At 50.8% G+C, this 18,640-nt stretch overlaps 1 protein-coding gene across 3 annotated transcripts in view; it reads left to right on the plus strand.

Annotated features, from left to right (window-relative positions):
* Positions 1-18,640, plus strand: part of TMEM132B (transmembrane protein 132B) — a 184,848-nt gene that overhangs the window by 160,198 nt on the left and 6,010 nt on the right. For all 3 annotated transcript variants that reach the window (XM_025889618.2, XM_073881301.1, XM_073881302.1), the window contains exons 4-6: positions 12,373-12,578; positions 16,067-16,337; positions 18,141-18,332. In XM_025889618.2, the coding sequence (XP_025745403.2) occupies positions 12,373-12,578; positions 16,067-16,337; positions 18,141-18,332 (669 nt within the window). The remainder of the gene's footprint in view (positions 1-12,372; positions 12,579-16,066; positions 16,338-18,140; positions 18,333-18,640) is intronic.

Below are 18,640 nucleotides of genomic sequence, written 5' to 3' on the forward strand. Positions count from 1 at the left end.
CTCGCTGGGCCTGAGCTTGAACCCCAGACTCGTGTGAACTCTCTGTGCCTTTAAGACGGACTTGTCCCCCGCTCCCCCGCCCCCGGGGCTACACCTCTGTGTGGTGTGGGGCGTCATCGGTTTTTATCTCCCAGGTCTCTTTCAGCACCGGGACCTCAGGGTTCTGAAATGAGGCTGTGTGTTAGATGGGAAAGGACAGAAGCATAGTGGCCTCCGTTCTGCCCACACCGGCCCCCGAGGTGTGCACTTGCCGAGGGGCCTAGAGAGCCAGGCAGGTACAGGCTGGCTCTGGAATCACCACTTCAGAGAGATGAAGAAAGGGCACCTCCCAGGCGTGGTCCAGCTCGGGAAGCCAGACCGGCCTGCGTGAGAAGGAATGGACGAAAAGAGATGTGACTGAGTGCAAAGTTGTGGTCAGGCCTGGAAAGGCAGACTCGGGGAGTCTCCTGAGGGTGGGGGCCTTGGCGGGACCAGCGGAGCTGCTGAGGCCTTGTTGGCTGGGGGGTGCGGAGGGACTCACAGACGGGCAGCCACCAGCTGCACAAACCTAAGCAGCCCACTCGGTCCCTCTCATGGCCACTGCACAGTTCTTTTTTTTTTTTTTTAAGATTTTATTTATTTATTTGACAGAGAGAGACACAGTGAGAGAGGGAACACAAGCAGGGGGAACGGGAGAGGGAGAAGCAGGCTTCCCGCGGAGCAGGGAGCCCGACGTGGGGCTCGATTCCAGGACCCTGGGATCATGACCTGAGCCAAAGGCAGACGCTTAACGACTGAGCCACCCAGGCGCCCCGCCACTGCACAGTTCTTGTGTGTCCACAAGGCCCCAGGCCCCAGGCCATGACCCTGGCTGCAGAAAATCAAATAAGGCAACATGCTTGTCCTCAAAAGACTTGCCTTACAATTTAGGAGGGGCAGAGAAGTAAGCGTGAATAGGGTAAGTCTTAGCATATGAAGATAAAAAAAGGTGGATATAAGGTTCCTGTAGCCAGAGTCCATGGATGTTTTCTCCTAGAGTGCTCTAGGAGAATTATTTGACTTTGCGTATTTATTTTTTATGATAGTCTAAAGAATATGTGAGCAACTTGTAACATTGGTGGTAGATGCAGACACTGCTACTTGATTTCGGTTCTCACGTTTGCATTTGTCTTCATGACCCAAAGGGCTCGGAGCTCTATCACATGGTTATTTAACTTTTGACAATTCAACTATATGCATTTGGCCCAAATATCGTGCATTCACATTGACATATATACATACACATATATATGGTATGAATGATGCATCTGATCATTTGGCTCTGTGCCACTCTGCCTGGTAGTGTAAGTCGGTACCTATCGGCACAATGTGCTTCTGCCCACCGTTGTCAAAGACTCCTGGGGCATAGTTCTGGGGGCTGGGCAAGTGGGTTGTGATGGCTTCATTGACCTCTTCCCATTCAGGAGGACGCTGAAGAACGTGTTGAGGCCACAGAGCAACCCTGGACCCATGAAATGTTGGAGAGACTGGAAGGTCTTTACAGAGGGCGTAGGCAGTGACAACAGCTGGAAGAGCCAACACACTGGAGTCCTCTGCATTGCTCGAGGGCTCCAAGCAGAGAGAAATAATGGAATGACTTGCAGATACCACGCATCTCTGCAGCTGCGTGCTACATGTCAATTATACATATTACTCACATACATACATGTTATTGTACATACTTTTGTATTAAAAATCATAAATGCTATGCCTTATAAAGGAAAACAGAGATCTTCTTGTATAATATTGGTTGGGTGCAATTTTACCTCCGTTAACTTCAGAACCTAACTGCCATCTGCATGGGTCATTGAGAAAAGAAAGGTATATTTTATGGGCAAATGCTAGGTTTGTGCCAAGTGAGGCCAAATGACATTGCAGAAGAGGGAGCTAAGACTCAGGTTATGCTTCTCACAGTCACATGGTATTATGGAGCATAGCTCAGTAATGTTCTAGATGACCAAGGTGGCGTGTTAATGCTTATTTACCAAAGGGAAGGGATAGACGATTATGTCAGAGAGGTGAATGCATCTGATTCATGATAGCCTAGCATCATCTGAGGACCCACTGGGGACAGGTGCATGTTAGGTCCTGGAGATTCTTACTGTATACATTTTGAACATTGTATACATCTGAGCACATGGCTGTCCGCCAGAGTAATGCAGGACTTTTTAATGAAGCAGCTTAAATTGAACGCAAACTACTTCCTTTAGATGCAGTGGATTCCACTAGTATGCAAAGTGGCAGTGTTATCATGCTTCTTCCTGAACGGAAGAGCCTTGTTCATAGGGCACTGTGCAGAGTGGCCCCCGAAGGAAGCTGTCTCCGGCCATTCTCCCATCTTCCGTCCTAAGTGCCTGGTGGGACTCACAGAGCTCACAGGGGATACAGACTCCCCTACATTTACCGACCCAAGGGCCTTCCCCTCCACTCACAGCAGCCCATACTTGGTCTTTGGCAAGTCCGTAAAAATTTTCACCGGGATTCCTTTTACTGGTTTATGTGGCATCCAGCAGTCTCTGCCCCAGGGGAGTGCATGCTCAGTCTCCCTTTCTCCCTGTGGGCATGTGTCTTTCTCCAGATTCCAGGGTTGTCTGGAGCCCCACAGCTCAGTTCTCTGATGGGTTTAAGACGTTTTAACTCTGCAAGTTTGATAGGAGTGGGAGGAATGCTCTTTGTGGCCTTCTCCATCTCTGGATTGAAACTGGGACCTGGCTGACTTGATCCTGTCTCTGATTTTTATTCAGCAGGGAATAACCCAGGCCTCTTATTTTAAGAATACTTTAAGTGAAAACCAAGAACAAACTAAATAGAGAGAGAGGATCAGAGGTTACCACAGCCACTATTTAACCAATAAAACAGGAGACTATTGGGGCAGCACACAGCTTGGAACGCTGGCTCTCCCTCTCCACGACTAACCCAGTGACCTAAGCCTTAGTTTCCTTATCTGTAAAATGGAATAAAGAAGAACTTTCCCACAATGCTCAAGTGCAGGGTTTTTGAAATTAAGGACCACTTTTTATGGGCTCTCACCAGCATTTTGTAAAAAGTGATGGCATGGGTTGGCTCAGAGTGGATTGGCATTGAGAGAAGTGAATAGAATTGGATGGAACAGAACAGGGTAGAAAATTCAGAGTGACTTACATGTAGTGAGGGTAAGTAAGTAGTTTTTCACGAAACTTTAGCTTCTGCCCGTACTTTCTGTCCATACTTCTTGTGTGTTGATCATAATGTAAGCTAAATGTATTTTCTACAGTGGGTGTGATTCACAACACATCATCATCGAGTACATCAGTTAGTAATTCCTACGTAACAAACAGCCCCCATATCTCAATTGCAGGCCACCACAAGTAGTTTGTCATTGCTTGTGGGTCTTCAGGTCTGCTGGGGTTCAGCTCATTAGGGTTTGCAAACACCAAGAGGGCAAAGGATAAGGGTACAGTTAGGGGAACAGTCTTGAAATCTGCCACATGTGGCAGCCGAGAATCTCAGATGCCACAGTGTTTTATACATTGTAAAATGCAGTATTGTTAGGTTCCATCTTTAAAGAAGTACCCCTGCTTCCCCCTGCTTTTCCTGTCTTCCTCCCTCCTATCAACCCACCACGCAGCTGGGGGCATGAGAGAGGCCATACATGTGTAAGAGAAGTCCTCACGGATCCCCACCTCTGGACCTGGGAAACTACTCTTTTTTTCTTCTGAAAAAGGCTTTGCTCTGTGTTGCCACCAGTTGGCCAACTATTAACTTGTACTTCTGTCTGTGATTCTGTCCTGTTTCCTATTTGGGGGACTGGATTGAAAAGCCTCCCTGACGAGGTCTTCTTTTCTTCTTGCTACGCAATGGGTCAGGGGTACCAGAGCCTTATGACCATGCAGTGTTCTATCAGCAACTTACATTTGGTGCTCACTCAGGAAATGTTGATTCTGTTTGCTTGTTTTTAGCCGTAAGCTCCAGGTGGTCAGGCATTGAATTTCTTCTCTGACCTCAGTATCCACACTCATAGTGGGTATTTGGTAGGTTTGGTGTGGGGCTGAGGGGCTGTTCAGTTCAAGCTGGGAATGCTGGGAAAATTGGCCATCTGAGCTGGACAGACAGTCGGGACTCACAGACACTTGCTGTCTGACCGCTGTTCCAGTCTGCGGCCAACTCGCCAACAGACCTGGTGAAGTTCAGTGTGGCAGCTGTATTTACTTACTCTTACCACTACTGTTAGTGAAATTAGGATGACTTGTATTTTTGGGCACCCACCATGTGCCAGGCTAAGTGAATTTTGTGGTTCATCATATATCACACTTAGAACAGGTGTTCTCATCCATTGTCCCCCCCTTTATGGCAGACCTCCTTTAAAAAGTTTTCTGTAGTCCCCTCCCCCAATCGCATTCTGTCTTGAGCCCACCCCCCCTCAGGTGTTTGCCTCTTTGGCTCCCTAGCGCCCCGTGTAAAGGTCTCCACGTTGTCCTGCATGGCTCATGCCAGAGGTCAGACTTCTATCCAAGCCTCACTCGACTTCCCGGCAGCACCGATAATCAGTCACATTCTCTTCTCCAAGTACCTCTGTCACCTACCAGCTGAGACCCCTTCTCTCCTGTGCTTTTCCTTCGTCACGAACTGGTGTGTTCAGTGTCCTTTACTCAGTCGTTTTATTTGTGACCTCTAAGTGTTGGCAGGCTCAAGCCTTCCATGCATGGTATTACTCAGTCTCCTGGCTCTGAATACTGTGATTTCTGTATCCTGGATCTCTCTCATGAGCTCTAAACTCAGGTCTCCAACTTCTCACTTTGCATCTTCATCTGAATGTTTAATAAGCATTTCGGATTTAATATTTTCAAATCAGAACCCTGGATCCTTTCTCTCTTCCGAGGTCTGCCTCTCCTGCAGCCTTCCCTCATCTCGGGGATGGCAGTGCCATTCGTCTGGGCTCTCAGACCAAAACCCGTGGCTTCTCTGTCTCTCTTGCATCCAGCCTCATTTCCAGTAGCCGATCCTGCCCAGGGCTACCTGCAGAATACATCCTGAATCGGGCCACTTCTCAATGCCTCCCTCCCTCCCACCCTGACCAGCACCACCCTTGTGTGACTGTCGGATCGGCTTGGTGGACCCCACGTGGTACCCACTTCTTGCAATCCTGCCCGAGCTTTCCTGTTAACTCTGTCCAAACGTGCCACGTCCTTGCTCCAGACTCCTCAGCTTCTCACTGTCCTCACGTATGGGGTAACATCCATTCCCCCAGCTACCCTTGTGCCCACCTACCCTCTTTTTTTGGTCCCTGAATGTGGCAAGCATGTCTTTCTCAGGGCCTTTGCACTCTGTTTCCTCCACTTTCAGAGATGTGTGTGTCCTCTTGACTCACTCCTCACCTCATTTAAGTCTCTGCTCAGATAATACCTGTTCAGGGGGGGCCCTCCCTGCTCGTTCTGAGAGGGCCCCTCCATCACCACTGCCTGTGCTCACACCTGCTCCAGCTTCCTCTCAAACCCACCTAGCAACTTGATGTGCCCTCTCTGCATGGTGCTCAGCTTGTCCATCTCTCCCTCCCCAGCACCCAGGACAGTTCCTGGGTCTCAGATGACATTAACGAAACACTTGTTAAATGAATGGATGATTTATTCTTATTTTACAGATGAGGGATCTCAGGCAGAGAAAAGTTATGTTATATCAGAATACACCATGGCCCTGAGCTTGTCTCTGTGTTCTCTAAATCACAGGGCAGTGACTGAACTGGAAGGCTTAGTGCCCCCCGGGTCACAGGTGCAGAGTCTGGCCCTGCAGGATGGGGAGTGATGTTCAAACATCATGAGGGAAGCCTTTGATCGAGGACCCTGGTCTCCGGACCCCAGTCTGGGACACCAAGTGTTACTTTTGTTCCCTGTCCCTGGCCTTGAGGACAAAGGATCAAGCTAGTCTGAACTAATCTAGCTAGTTAGTTATTACTAATTAGTAATACCTAATGCTTAGTGACGCGGAGCACATCCACGGTACCTGACGCAGAGGCAAGGGGGAGCAGTGGACAAAAAGAGGCGCAAGGGATCTTTTCTGGGGCGACGGGAATGTCCTGTGTCTGAGTGTGGTCGTGGTTTCACGGGTGTGTGCACTGCAGACTCCACCAAGTGTACGTTCACACAGACACAGAACATAAAGTAGACCTCAGTAAGGTGGATACGATACAAAATCCCGGCGTGTGTATTTAGGTCTTGCTTTTCCCAGTCAAGTCCTTTGGGGGCAGGACTGTGTCTCTCCTTGTGCAGGTCGCACTGAAGTGGTAACACTCAGTTCTGAGAAGCCCCCTGATTCAGAGGGGCCGAGTGCGAACCCCTGCCCTGCCCTTCACCAGCTCTGATCCCTGGACAAGCAGTCTCTCCTGGGCCTCAGGTTCCCTGTCCATCCTATGGGGAACAGAACACCTAACATGGAGCATTTGGAGGATTTAATGGGTGTACTTCTATATATAGTTTTAGAACAATGCATGGTAAGTGCATGGTAAGCACATGACAGTTATTACTCCTTTTTGTATTTCTTGGAAGTGTTCAAACTCAAGGCAAAATAAACACTTTGTGAGAACCTACTGCTCACAGTGCTTTTTGCTAAACATGGTGATAAATACAAATTGTTTGATCTGGACAACAGTCAAATATCAAAGGTTTTCTCTTAGTTTCTTTCACCGATCTTAATATGGGACTTCATCATTTGTGTATGTGTGTGTGTGTGTGTGTGTGTGTGAGAGAGAGAGAGAGAGAATTGTGGGAAACACACTATCTGACCATGTAGTTTTTTCCTTTCTAGCACTTTCTTGGGGTGGGGGAGGGGTCTCAAGAGGAGCCTTACGTGCAGTCCACTTTCTCTCGGGACAGATGGACGGATCACGGGCACGGCAAACTCAGAGGGCAGCTGTACACAGACTCAATTCTTGCTTCTTTTTTAAGCAGAAAATGAAGTAAATGATTTATCTTAGAGGACCCCCAAGGAAACTTTTGTTTTCATCTGGAGAGCCTGTATTTTCCTCTATTACTCGAAATAATGTAGCTGCATAAGTATAATTTGACAGTGAAACATTAACCTCTGAAGGCAACCTTCCCAAGGTGACACAAGCCATCTCGCACACACTCACATGCTAACATGGCGGGCGGCGTCTGCTTCCAACGTCCACGTTCCTGTCCTGGGCTCTTCTCATATTAGGATTCACAGCATTTCGTGTTCGATGCTCCTTTTGGGGCTCAGAGAGCCCTGAAGGTATCACTTAGATGAGAGGTGGGAGGCTGACCTTTTCTTTGCCGTTGGTCTTCCTGTGCCCTCCCGACACACACACACACACACACACACACACACACACACACACACACACGTGACATGACCCAGAGATCTCAGTTCCTAGCCAAAAGGCCACATTCATACTACGAATCCAGTGTGTCAGCTCTTTGACCTGTGACTTCCTGAGCTTTGCTCTTTGTTTCTCCTCCTGGTCTGTCTCCTCTTTTGTCTGAATGCCGTTGACATGATGACCTTGTCTAAGGCCCCTCCTCCCCTTCTTACTCAGACGTGCTTCTCGTGGGGGCACCCAGAGGAAACCGTTGAGACCTCTTCCCATTGAGTGTCTATCTGCTGAACACCTCAGGGGGCCATGTGCTGGGCTAGATGTGGAGACCCAGCAGTTAAGAGGGGGCAGGTCCATGTTGTCAAGCAGATCACCTCCAGATGGAGAAAGAGATAAGAACAAGAAAACAAGCAGGAGCATTCCGATGGTGCTAAGTAATGAAAGGCAAATGGTGTAGCGTTGCATAGGTAGAGTGATCTGGTGTAACCAGTACGGGGTAAGCCATGTGACCCGCGCGACAGGAATGTTGTAAGTGATACGCTATAGACAATGTGGACATATTGTGGATATAGTCTACACAGGAGCACACCCAGTAAATCCGAGGAAAACAGCGTACTGAAGGTGCAGAGTGACCAGGTGAGGGAGTGCCAAGTGTAAATTAGAGGTGACTCAAGGAACGCCTTGGGCGGAGTGGCATCCCAGCTGTCCTATAAGATTTATGCTGCTTTGGGTGGCAAATAACAGAAAACCATGGACCAAACGGCTGTAACAATGAGAGAAAGTAAATCACCTGGATAAGAAGGCGGGCGGCTGGGTGGTTACAGGTGGGCTGGTCCTGTGGTCCATCCTGGTCCGAGGATGTGGTTGCTTCTGCCCTTCTGTGCTTCCATGCTCGCAGCGTCAGCCTGGTCCGTGGCCAGCTCCCTCACGGCTCTGAGGTCACTGCTGCAGTCCCTCGTGTCATATGTGGGGTGACAACATCCAGTAGGAGAAGGAAGGCAGCTTCCTGTGCATCTCGGAGCAAGGAGACCCTTCCCGGCATCCCCGTGAGCTTCTCACACCTCATTGGCCAGAATTGGGTCACACAGTCTTCCCTAAACCAATCACTGGCAAGAAGAGTGGGGTAGAATGAACCTCATTGGCCGGAACTGTGTCACACGGTCTTCCCTAAGCCAATCACTGGCAAGGAGAATGGGGTAGAAGGAACCTCATTGGCTGGAACTGTGTCACACCGTCTAACCTAAGCCAATCACTGGCAAGGAGAATGGGATAGAATGAACCTCATTGGCCGGAACTGTGTCACACGGTCTTCCCTAAGCCAATCACTGGCAAGGAGAATGGGGTAGAATGACTGGCTTGGCGGGGCCCATGGTGGATGGGGGGCCGTGGGTTTTCCGAGTAAAATCTTAGTCCTGTTGGAGAGGAAGAAGGTGTGCGGATGTTGGGGCAGACGTGCTGGCGTGTGGTTGGATGGCCAGTAGGCAAGACCTGGACAAGAGGCAGATCTCAGGCATGGACAGGTCCTGGCAGGGCCTTGGGAGGGGGACGAGCCCAGGAGAGCTCCAGGGAGAGAAGGAGGACCCCGAGGAGGGAGCCTGTGCCGGGGGCGGGGTGTCCCTGATGGAGAAGGAGGAGGTCCGGGTCGTCAGGCCTGTACGCCATCATCGGGAGTTTGGATTTTACCCGGTGTGGACAGGAAGTGGCTGGAGAGGCCTGACGTGAGCAGGACGAGGAAGGAGCCCTGGGCCAGGGGCCAGCCGTAGTGGGGGCCGAGGGCTCCCATCCTTGCACACAGACCCCCAGAGCCCGGGGCAAGTGGAACTCTCTTTTCTACTCCGGATTCGATGCAGGGGAAGTGAGGATCATGATGCCCGCCTCGCAGAGTTCTCGTGGGACTGTGTGTGGAGAAGAGACGGCTGCAGGCACTGAGGTCCGTGTAAACGGGAGGTGCCTGCTATCTCCGTTCTCATTATTCGTGGGAGCCATGTCCCGTAAGGTCGCTGTAGACACTGAATAAGCAAATACTGAAGCCTCGGGAGGAAACACACACGCACACATCTCACCTACACCGTAATCTGAAATCCTAAAAACTCATCCTGTGAGGTTCTCTTTATTTTACAAAAGAGGGAATGAGGCTGAGAAGTGTGAAGCGACTTGCCTGAGGCCACCCGACGACCCGCGCTAGAGCTGGCATTCGCCCCGATCCAGCGAGCCCCAGCGCAGGAGCTCCTCGTACTGCCTGCCCTGCCCCCTCCCGTGTCCATCCTGTGGTCATCCCCACGTGAGGGCTGACATGGGAGGACAGAGCGTTGGCGTGTTTGACCCTGGCTAGGAGCATGTGCGTGGGTGGACCAGGGACTCAAAGTTCACCGCTCTGCTTCCTTCCCCCTTGCGACCGCGACAGTGATGGGAGCAGTGTTAGCAAGTTGATAAAGTTGAGAACATGGAGTCCGCAAACAATAAGGTGTCCACAAACAAACATTTATTCTCAGTGGTTCTGAAAGTAGGGAAGTCTGAGATCAGAGTGTGGGTGGGTGTTTGGGGGGGAGCCAAACACTGGGTTACAGACAGTGGTTTCCTGGTCCTATTCTCACGTGGTGAAGCAGGCGGAGGAAGTAAGCTCCCTGGGGTCTCTTCCTCTAAGGGCACTGATCTCACCATGGGGCTCCCCACTCATGACCCTACAGCCCCATCTCCAGATATATCGGGGATTAGGGTTTCAACATATAAATTTCCGGGGAAAACAAACATACAGTCCATATATCTGATGTAAGTTGTATCCAATGTGGTGCACCTCAGGGCTTAGCATTCAGCAGGACTGGCCTCATTTGAGCTGTTTTAATCGAATTAGTTAAGGATGGCAACATATACTTTCTTTCAAGGATATGCATGTCCCAGGAGAAAAAAATCAAATGAATTTCTAAGGCCTGTGACTTTGTTACATTCTTAATTTAAGTTTTTCCATTTCGGCCATCCCTCATCGCCTGAAAGATGAGGTGGGTTTCAGTCTGCACAAGCTCTGAAATTCCCTATGCACAGAAAGGGCCTCGCGGTTTCCAAAACAGGTATGTTCCCGCTGGTGGGATGTGTTTCAAGGTGATTTAAAGTGGGAGTGTGTGTGTGGGGGGGTAGCAATAAACAAGGAGAAACCAGGATTTTCCACAAATGCAGGAGAGTTGAGGTCTATACTGCAGGAGGTGGGATCAGGAACGTTCTAGGGCCGGTGCAGACCAGCTGAGCCGGGGAGAAGGCAGCATGGCCGTCGGTGAGGAGCCCCGTTCTCTTGAGGGAGGTCTGCAGTTGCTGCAGAGTCCAGCGGCAGTCAGGGGTCTTGGGGTCTGTCTCCCAGTGAGTGCTCCAGCGGGGCTCCCACCCCTTTCCGAGTACCTGAAGGAAGGGCAGCTGGGCCCAACACCATGTCAGCACCACAGGATTTTAAAATAAGAACGTGGTCCCCCATTCCATTTCTGCTCTAATTGAAGATCTTGTTCTGATTGCTGTCTTCACAATCCTGGGCACAATCATGTAGACTTATATTCCTTGGGCACACCCCGGAAGACAGCTGATTTTCTCGGTTCATCGTGTTTCTTCTCCCTGTCACTGAAGGGCACGGACTGCAGGCGGCTCAGTCATCACAGGATAGGCAGGGGGCCCCATGCCTGGAGCCAGCCCGACGCGGTCGCCCTCCAGCACCCTGTTCATTGCTCTGAGGCCTGGGGTTACCCGGTCAGTGTCACTGGGATTTCAGCCCACATTCCCATTAGTGACCTTGGTCAGTTCTACTTAAAGATGCCCCGTGAAGACATGGGGACATGAACAGGTGGATGTGGCCAGAGGCCTGGAGGCTCGAGGAGAGGGCTCAGCATCCTGCTGCTCATTTTCCTTTTGGTCTTCGATTTCCCTCTAAATGAACAGGGCGCATCTCTTCCTTCTCCTCCTGGGGGCACATTCATGCTCAAGGACTCTTTTTCTCGGGTTGAGTGCCGGGGGGGGGGGGTGGGGGGGTGGGTGGGGGATGATAATTTATCTCAAACAACAAAGAGGTTTACTCTTAGAGGTTGGAAGTTGGCATTTCTGATCTTGCTCCAGACGTGAGCATCTGGGGCTCACAGGGGAGGCCTGGGCTGTGGGTACCAACCCTGGCGAGGAAGAGAAGTTCAAGAGTAAGTCCTTGTTTGTGGCTTGCATCCCTGAAAGCAGTGTGGGACCTGAGCCCATTTTGTCACATCGCTGGTCCCTGGCTCTTCCCCTGGACTATGAGGTCATGGGCCCCTCGCAGTTGTGATTCGGTGATGAACTGTTGGTTGGTGCGTTCTCTGCACCCAAAGTGACCCTCCTCCCCTCCCCCTCCCCCCATACCTAAATGACATTTTTCTGATGGCCCAGGAGAGACGTCACCCACATTTTACTGGTTTATCCGGAAGAGGGAAGCTAGGTGGAGGCTGGAATTGTGTGATGCGTAGCCGGCTAACACAGGCGTGTGAAAGGGCAGCCCTGCTTGCTGAGCCAAAACCCCATAACAACATGCTCCCTCTGGAATTCCAGCACAGATAATTATATCCACATTTTGTGAGTATTTCCCTACAAAGATTTGCATCTAGTGCAAAGCTTCCTTGGTTTTTTGGAAAAGATCCTCTTTATGGCTTGAATAAAGTGGGTTTTTTTTTAGCAACATATGGCTACCTTTTATGCATCTTCAGATGTGCAAGAGTGAAGTATGTTCCACCTGGGGTTTGATTAGTGGCGGTTTGAGTACATAAAAAAGGTGAGGTAAAGAAAAAAACACACAAAAGAGGCAACAAAGGTTATAGAACTCCATTAAATTATGTTTATGGTTTTGCTTGTCAGTATTTTGTAATACGAAATGGTTTTCCTGGAGTCTGTTTATCAGTATTTGTCACTAATTAGTGCCTACAAATTACCTTTTGTTCGAGTCATGTTCTTCTGGTTGTCTCGGTGTCTAATAAATCAGAGTTCATGAACTTTCACTGCCCCTTGTGTCCCGTGTTTTCCTGCTGATGCATCTCGAGATTCTGCCTCTCCCAAAGGTCTCCAACCACTGCGATTCCATTTTTGTGAACGGGAAGGAAATGAAGAGCAAAGTGGACACGACTGTGAACTTCACGCACCAGCACTTCACCTCCCAGCTGGAGGTCACCGTCTGGGCGCCCAGGCTCCCCCTGCAGATTGAGATCTCAGACACGGAGCTGAGCCAGATCAAAGGCTGGAGGATCCCCGTGGCCTCCAACAGAAGGTGAGGAGCCGAGGGAGGGGTGAGTCCCACAGAGGGCCGGGGGGTCTCAGGCTCCAGGGACCAGCATCACTGCGGGAGGCAGATGGCCCTTACGGGCCCAGGCCCCGGGGAAGCAGCATCCGCAGTGGGTCATAGTGGTCTGGGGTTGGGGTTCAGATGGATCTGACTTGGGTACTTACTAGCCTTTTGACGAGGAAATCATCCTGGACCTGTGAATAGTATCCACCTCAGGGAGTAGTTGCTGGAATTCAGGATAATGTTGCACTGCGTACGAAGTACCTCGCATGGGGTACACTTATTTTTTTATTCCCTATTTCCCCGTTGTTCCTCCCTGTGTTGTTTGTTCTCAAGTCCCTGCTTGTAAATGTCAGCCTTCATCTGTGGAGCGTGGCATGGTGGTTAAGTTGTGGGCTCTAGAATGAAGCCAGAGTTTTTACCCTGGCTTCCCCATATAGAGCTGTGTGACTTTGGGCCAGTTGATGAACCCCTCTGTTCCTCAGTGTCTTCATCTGTAAATGGAGATGATAATATTACTGAAGAGAGCTGTCCCGAGTATGAAGTGACACGTTGTGGAGTAGACAGAATTCTAAAGATGACACCCTATAAGATTCCTATCTCCTGGTTATTCATTCGGACCCTGATCTGGTACTTCTGGGAAGGGATTCTACAGGTGTAACTAAACTTCTAAATCCATCAATCTTAAAATGTGGGATTATCCAGGTGGGCCTGACCCGTCAGTTGACCCCTTGAAAACAGAGTTTTCTCTAGCTGGTAGCTATCCTATACGATGTGTAACCTTTTAAAATGGACATGTTTTTATCCAGCATAAATCCCCTGAGATCCACCGCCGTTGTTGGCTGTAAGGAGAGTTCCCGTATCCATAGTGTTGAGTGTTAATCCATGGTGTGTCCTCTCTCAGTGTGATGAATCAGCCGTCTGCGGGAGGCCACTCCTGCTGTGTCCAGCTGGGCGCGCTCACAGACAGAGCTGCTGCGACAAGTTTCCATGGGCACATGAATCTTCTGGGGAAAGTGCCCAAGACTGTAATTGTTGGGTTGTATGAATAGGGCATTAGTTTTAAAAGAAGCTCCCGAACTATTCTCCAGAGAGGTTGTCCCATTTCATGCTCCCAGCAGCGATGAATGGGTCACGTAGTGACTCGACACCCTTGTTAGCATTTTCAGAGCTTACATCATGTATGGTCCCTTTTACAGAGATGCGGAAAACGGACAACAGACTGGTGGTCGCCAAGGGTTCGGGATGGTGTAGAGTATGAAGGAGGAGCCCCGGGCACCCCTGTGTGGACGGACGAGTTCTGTGCCTTGATTGTTGTGATGGTTACATGAGTCCTCAGGTGACAGAATTGCATAGAAACACACTCACACATGTGTCCTGGTTAAACTGTTGAAATCGGAATAAACTCTGTGATTTGTACCAGCATCCGTTTCTGGATCTTGGCATTGGACTGTGATTATGGGGGATGTTAACTCGACAGGAGTGGTGCAGAGCATTCAGGGCCTCCCTGTACGTTGTTTTCTAACTTACTGTGAAATTCTGATTCGAAATTTAAAGTTTTTTTTTTTAAATAATAGAATGCTGTCCTAAAAGAACAGAACTGTTTCATGCATATGGTATCTCTATAACTTCATTTATTCATTCACCACGTTTATGATACTGCCCCTTCCATAATATATACATAATTTTGCTCTTTTTTCAGTGTTATTCATGTAATTAAGGGACATTTCACCTTGCTTTCAAAACTGGCCAACTGGTAAAAATTAACGCAAAGAAAAGAAAGTGTCAGTATTACATTCTGCGTAGATACTGCTGTTTGTTCGTGTGAGCTGGTCTCTAGTAAGTCGACTAGCAGGTGTCAGATAAGCGTTAGAGACCCCTCAGCACCAGAGACCTTCATTCCCTGTGGTGTAATCAGAAGGACTGAAAAGTAAACGGGAATAACTTTTCCGAATGTCATTCCAAGGTTTTGATCCTATGTCCCTTCACCACACAAAACCATCCTGCCTACCAGCAGAGATACTCACCCCTCACTTTGGGAAACCCAAAATGCTTCCTATTATTTTCCCAGTGGGACCTTTCAGGGAGGCAGAAGGATCTATTTTAAAGAAAGTGGGTTTCAGAAGTCAAATGGAAGTCTGTAAATTCACTGCTCCGCAGCTGTCTAGACCACGTACTAACCACTCTCAGCCCCGGCGTCTTCGTGGAGAAATAGGGACGTGTTTTGTGGCTGTTTTGAAGATGAACAGAGTTCGCTATAAAGAGGAAGAGGGCACAGAGGGGCACAGTGGCCTGGGTGTGGGTGCTGCCTCTAGACTGCTAGCTGGGTGGCCGGGGCCGAGTGGCCTCTCCTGTCTGTGCCTTGGCTTCCCACTGTAAGATCAGGATAATAAAACACCCTCCCTCCTTGGGGAGGCTCAGGAGATTAAAGGAGTCAAATGTATGTGGTTGGCATGTGGGATGCGGTCCATGTGTGTCAGCTCTCGTGGTCACCTGAGTGCGTCGAGCCAGACCCAGCACACAGTAGGCGTGACTCAGGGCGTGTGAATCTCTGCACTGTCGCTCCTGACACCTGATGGTTGTCGACTGGTCGCCAGACAAGGTCCTCTCGCAGAGCACTCAGGACAGGTTCATCTTGAGGGGAAGGTTCTGGAATAGAGCCTATGAGGGTTTCTCTGGGGGCATGTGCACAGGCCGGTTGAGAGGAGGGGCTGGGCCCACAGGAGGAGGGGCGAGGCAGGCGAGGACCCGTGAGCCAGGGTGCCCCCGACTCCTGCAGGACTCCACGGCTGCTCTGTGCTGAGCGCTGCGGAACTGGGCGATGGGAGGTTGGGAAAGGGCCCCCCGGCCTCCGAGAGCTCAGAGAAAGCCACCCTGTCCGGAGCAGAGGGACTTGGCCAGCCCAGAGCCGGTGCCAAGCTGTCCCACGCCAGTGGATCACGATGGTCTTCCCATCCCCCAGGGGCTGTCCTTGCCTGCTCGCACCTTGACCATGGTGACCCTCACGCACACCTGGAGGGAGCAGAGGGGCAGCATTCCGGGGGTCACTCCCGAAGGAGATATGCCCAGGCCTGTGCGGGGCTGGAGGAATGGAAACCGGTCCCAGCAGCTCTTCCCACCTGGGACCTCACGTCTCCCGCCGGGGCGGGGGGTGGGGGGGGGACAGTTTCAAACTGCAGAGTTCCAGAACGCAGGACGGGGCCCCAGCCTCTGCCTGTGTGGGGCAGAGTGTCCGGCGGCGCTGGGCCCTGAAGGTGGGGTGGTGCTTGCCTTCCACGCTCCGAGCAGGTGGCGGCACACCGGGCGCACCGGGGCCACCGACGAGGAGCGGTCGTGAGGGAACCGCTGGTGGGCGGGTCCGGTGGGGAGAAACCCCGTGTCATGTGTTCCGTAGAGCCACACTGGCTCTGGAAGACGGGTGCGCAAAGCCCCTTAACAACCACGACGTTCATCCTGGCTTGTTTGTGCCCCAGGCCCACGCGAGAGAGCGAGGACGAGGAGGACGAGGAGAAGAAGGGCCGGGGGTGCTCCCTGCAGTACCAGCACGCCGCCGTGCGCGTCCTCACCCAGTTCGCTGCCGAGGCCCCCGACTCGGGTCAGCTGAGCTACATGCTGGGCCCCGACTGGCAGTTCGACATCACTGACCTCGTGGCCGAGTTCATGAAGGTGGAGGAGCCGAGGATCGCGCAGCTCCTGGGCGGCAGGACCCTGGTGGGCCGGGAGCCGGGGATAACCACGGTGCAGGTACGGGGCATGCGCTTTGTGCCCCCCCCGTCTGTACCGACGAGTGTGTGGGTGTGCGTGCATGCGCGCGTGTGTGTGCGTGTGCGCATGTGCAGGTGAATAAGAGCATCCTGAGCAGCAAAAAGAGAATTCATCGATTTTAGGAATCTAAGGTAAATTCATTTTTGCATTTTTGGGAGGGCTGAGAAAAAAATACCTAATTTCTTTCACCAGTCAAAGCTAAATTAAATGCACAGTGGAAGCAACCTTTCCCCCCATATAATTTACTCCTCGTATATCACTAACAGAAGGTGGTCAAACCTGAGAGAACTAGTTTTATTTTTCCCACCTTGAGGGTTAACCACTTAGCTGTATATTACACTTTGAACAATGGACAGAAAATTTTTAAATAGCCGGTATTTGTACTAAAAATAACTTTTAAATCCACTAATTACATGCTCTGTATTTTATTAGAATAATGGTAAAACTATTTTTCTGGTCAGTTTTAATGGAATAATTATGCAGAAATGCTGTAGCATGTTTTTTAGTAAAAAATTCAAAGCGTTGCCACTGATAGTTAATTAAGTCATATTTTAGGTGGTGCCAAAGCTAATTTTGATGGAGCTGGATTAAACATGCTCTATTTTGTATGACTTCTCTATTGCTGTGTAGCACATCATCACAGACTGAGCAGCGAAAACCAGCACCAGTGTATTGATTCACTTCTGTAGGTCAGGAGTCGACGTGAGCTGGGCTGTGTTCTGCACTCGGGGTATCGCAAGGCCGAGATGAAGGTGGTGGCCGGGTGGGGCTCATGCGGCGGCTTGGGGGAAAGAGTCCCTTCCCAGCTCATTCAGGCTGTTGGCAGAACGCACCTCCTCATGGGTGTGGGACCGAGCGGTCTGTTTCCTCGTGGATTGTCAACTAGGGTCAGTCACTTTCCCCCGGGAGGTTACCTGTGCCACTTCTCATGTGACGGCTGGGTCAAGTCCCTCTCCCACTTTGAGTCTCCGTGGCTTTCCCTTCTGCCACCAGCCAGGGAAGGCTCCCTGCTTTTACGGGCTTCACGTGATGCCACGGGACCCACCTGCATAATCCAGGATAAGCGAACCTGCCGTGTAAATGTAACATCGTCACAAGAGTGATTTCTCATCACATTCCCAGCCAGGCTTGAGAGATTAGTCGAGGACATCCTTGGGAGGAGGGGGGACAGTTCTGGAAATTCTGCCAATGGGATATTCCTCTCCATTTGTTAGTCTCCCCTGGTTGCAAACTAGAAGGTAAATTAGAGGCATTGGCTTCTTAGGACATTAAAAATCCCTCTCCCACTTTGGTTACGTGGTCTCCCCAGCGTGACACAGCAGCCCACGCCGTGATCGCTGTTGTCCCGTAGTGAACAGCTCACTGCCCTCTGGAAGGGTAGCAGCACGAGAAGGTGGCAGAGCCCTGTAGGCGCTTTCCCACAATCCTGCCATTTTCACATCTAAATATTAGTGGCTGGGAGACGGTCGCTCTCTGAATGCCTGGTGCCAAGGTGGGCAATCTTTAGCTATTGGCTCGCAGTTAAATTGCGCTCTTCTTGGGAAATACACTTGTATTGTCATGGCCTGAATCAGAGGAAAGGAAATGGACCAGCGTGGTATGTGTCATACTCCTCAGGTTGGCGAGTGTGCCATTGAACCACAACACACCACGTACCCACACGGTTCCCACGGGTGCATGCCTCCAGCAGAGACCTGAGGGAACACATTGGTGGAAATGTCAGTTAGGAGGTTCCCACACTTGTGTGCAGCAGAGACTGGAGCTTGCCCGCTTCCTTTGAAGGTGCTCTCACCTCTGTCCGACTCCATCCTGGCTGAGAAGACAGTGATCGTGCTGGATGACCGCGTCACCATCGCCGACCTGGGCGTGCAGCTGGTGGCCGGCTTGTCTCTTGCCCTGCAGCCTCACAGAGCGGACAAGAGGGCTATTGTCTCCACGGTGTCTGCCCAGGACGTCCTCCAGGCCCCGCAGCAGGTGGGATTCCAGGGTCCTTTTGTCTCCGGTCAGTTGAGACCACTTCCTTCCCTCTTACGTCTGCGGAGATCAGTAGGGCACTATTAGCTGGGACAGGGTGGTCTTTGAAACTTCTTTCTGCTTCTTATCTGGGCCACCCTGTCTCTTTTTGAGAAAAATACCAGTGACTTAGATACATGTCACTCGTTTATGCTTTTATACACCGACCATGTGTCCGTATACCATTTGCTTTACCGCAGCCTTGCCTGCGCTCGGCACACCCCGCTAGATCATGACCAGAGGATCCCATGTTGTCATTCTGCCAAAGC

The sequence above is a fragment of the Callorhinus ursinus genome, unplaced genomic scaffold, assembly GCF_003265705.2.
Source record: "Callorhinus ursinus isolate GAN/ISIS: 27379988/994484 unplaced genomic scaffold, GSC_fseal_2.0 scaffold41, whole genome shotgun sequence".
Taxonomy (NCBI): domain Eukaryota; kingdom Metazoa; phylum Chordata; class Mammalia; order Carnivora; family Otariidae; genus Callorhinus; species Callorhinus ursinus.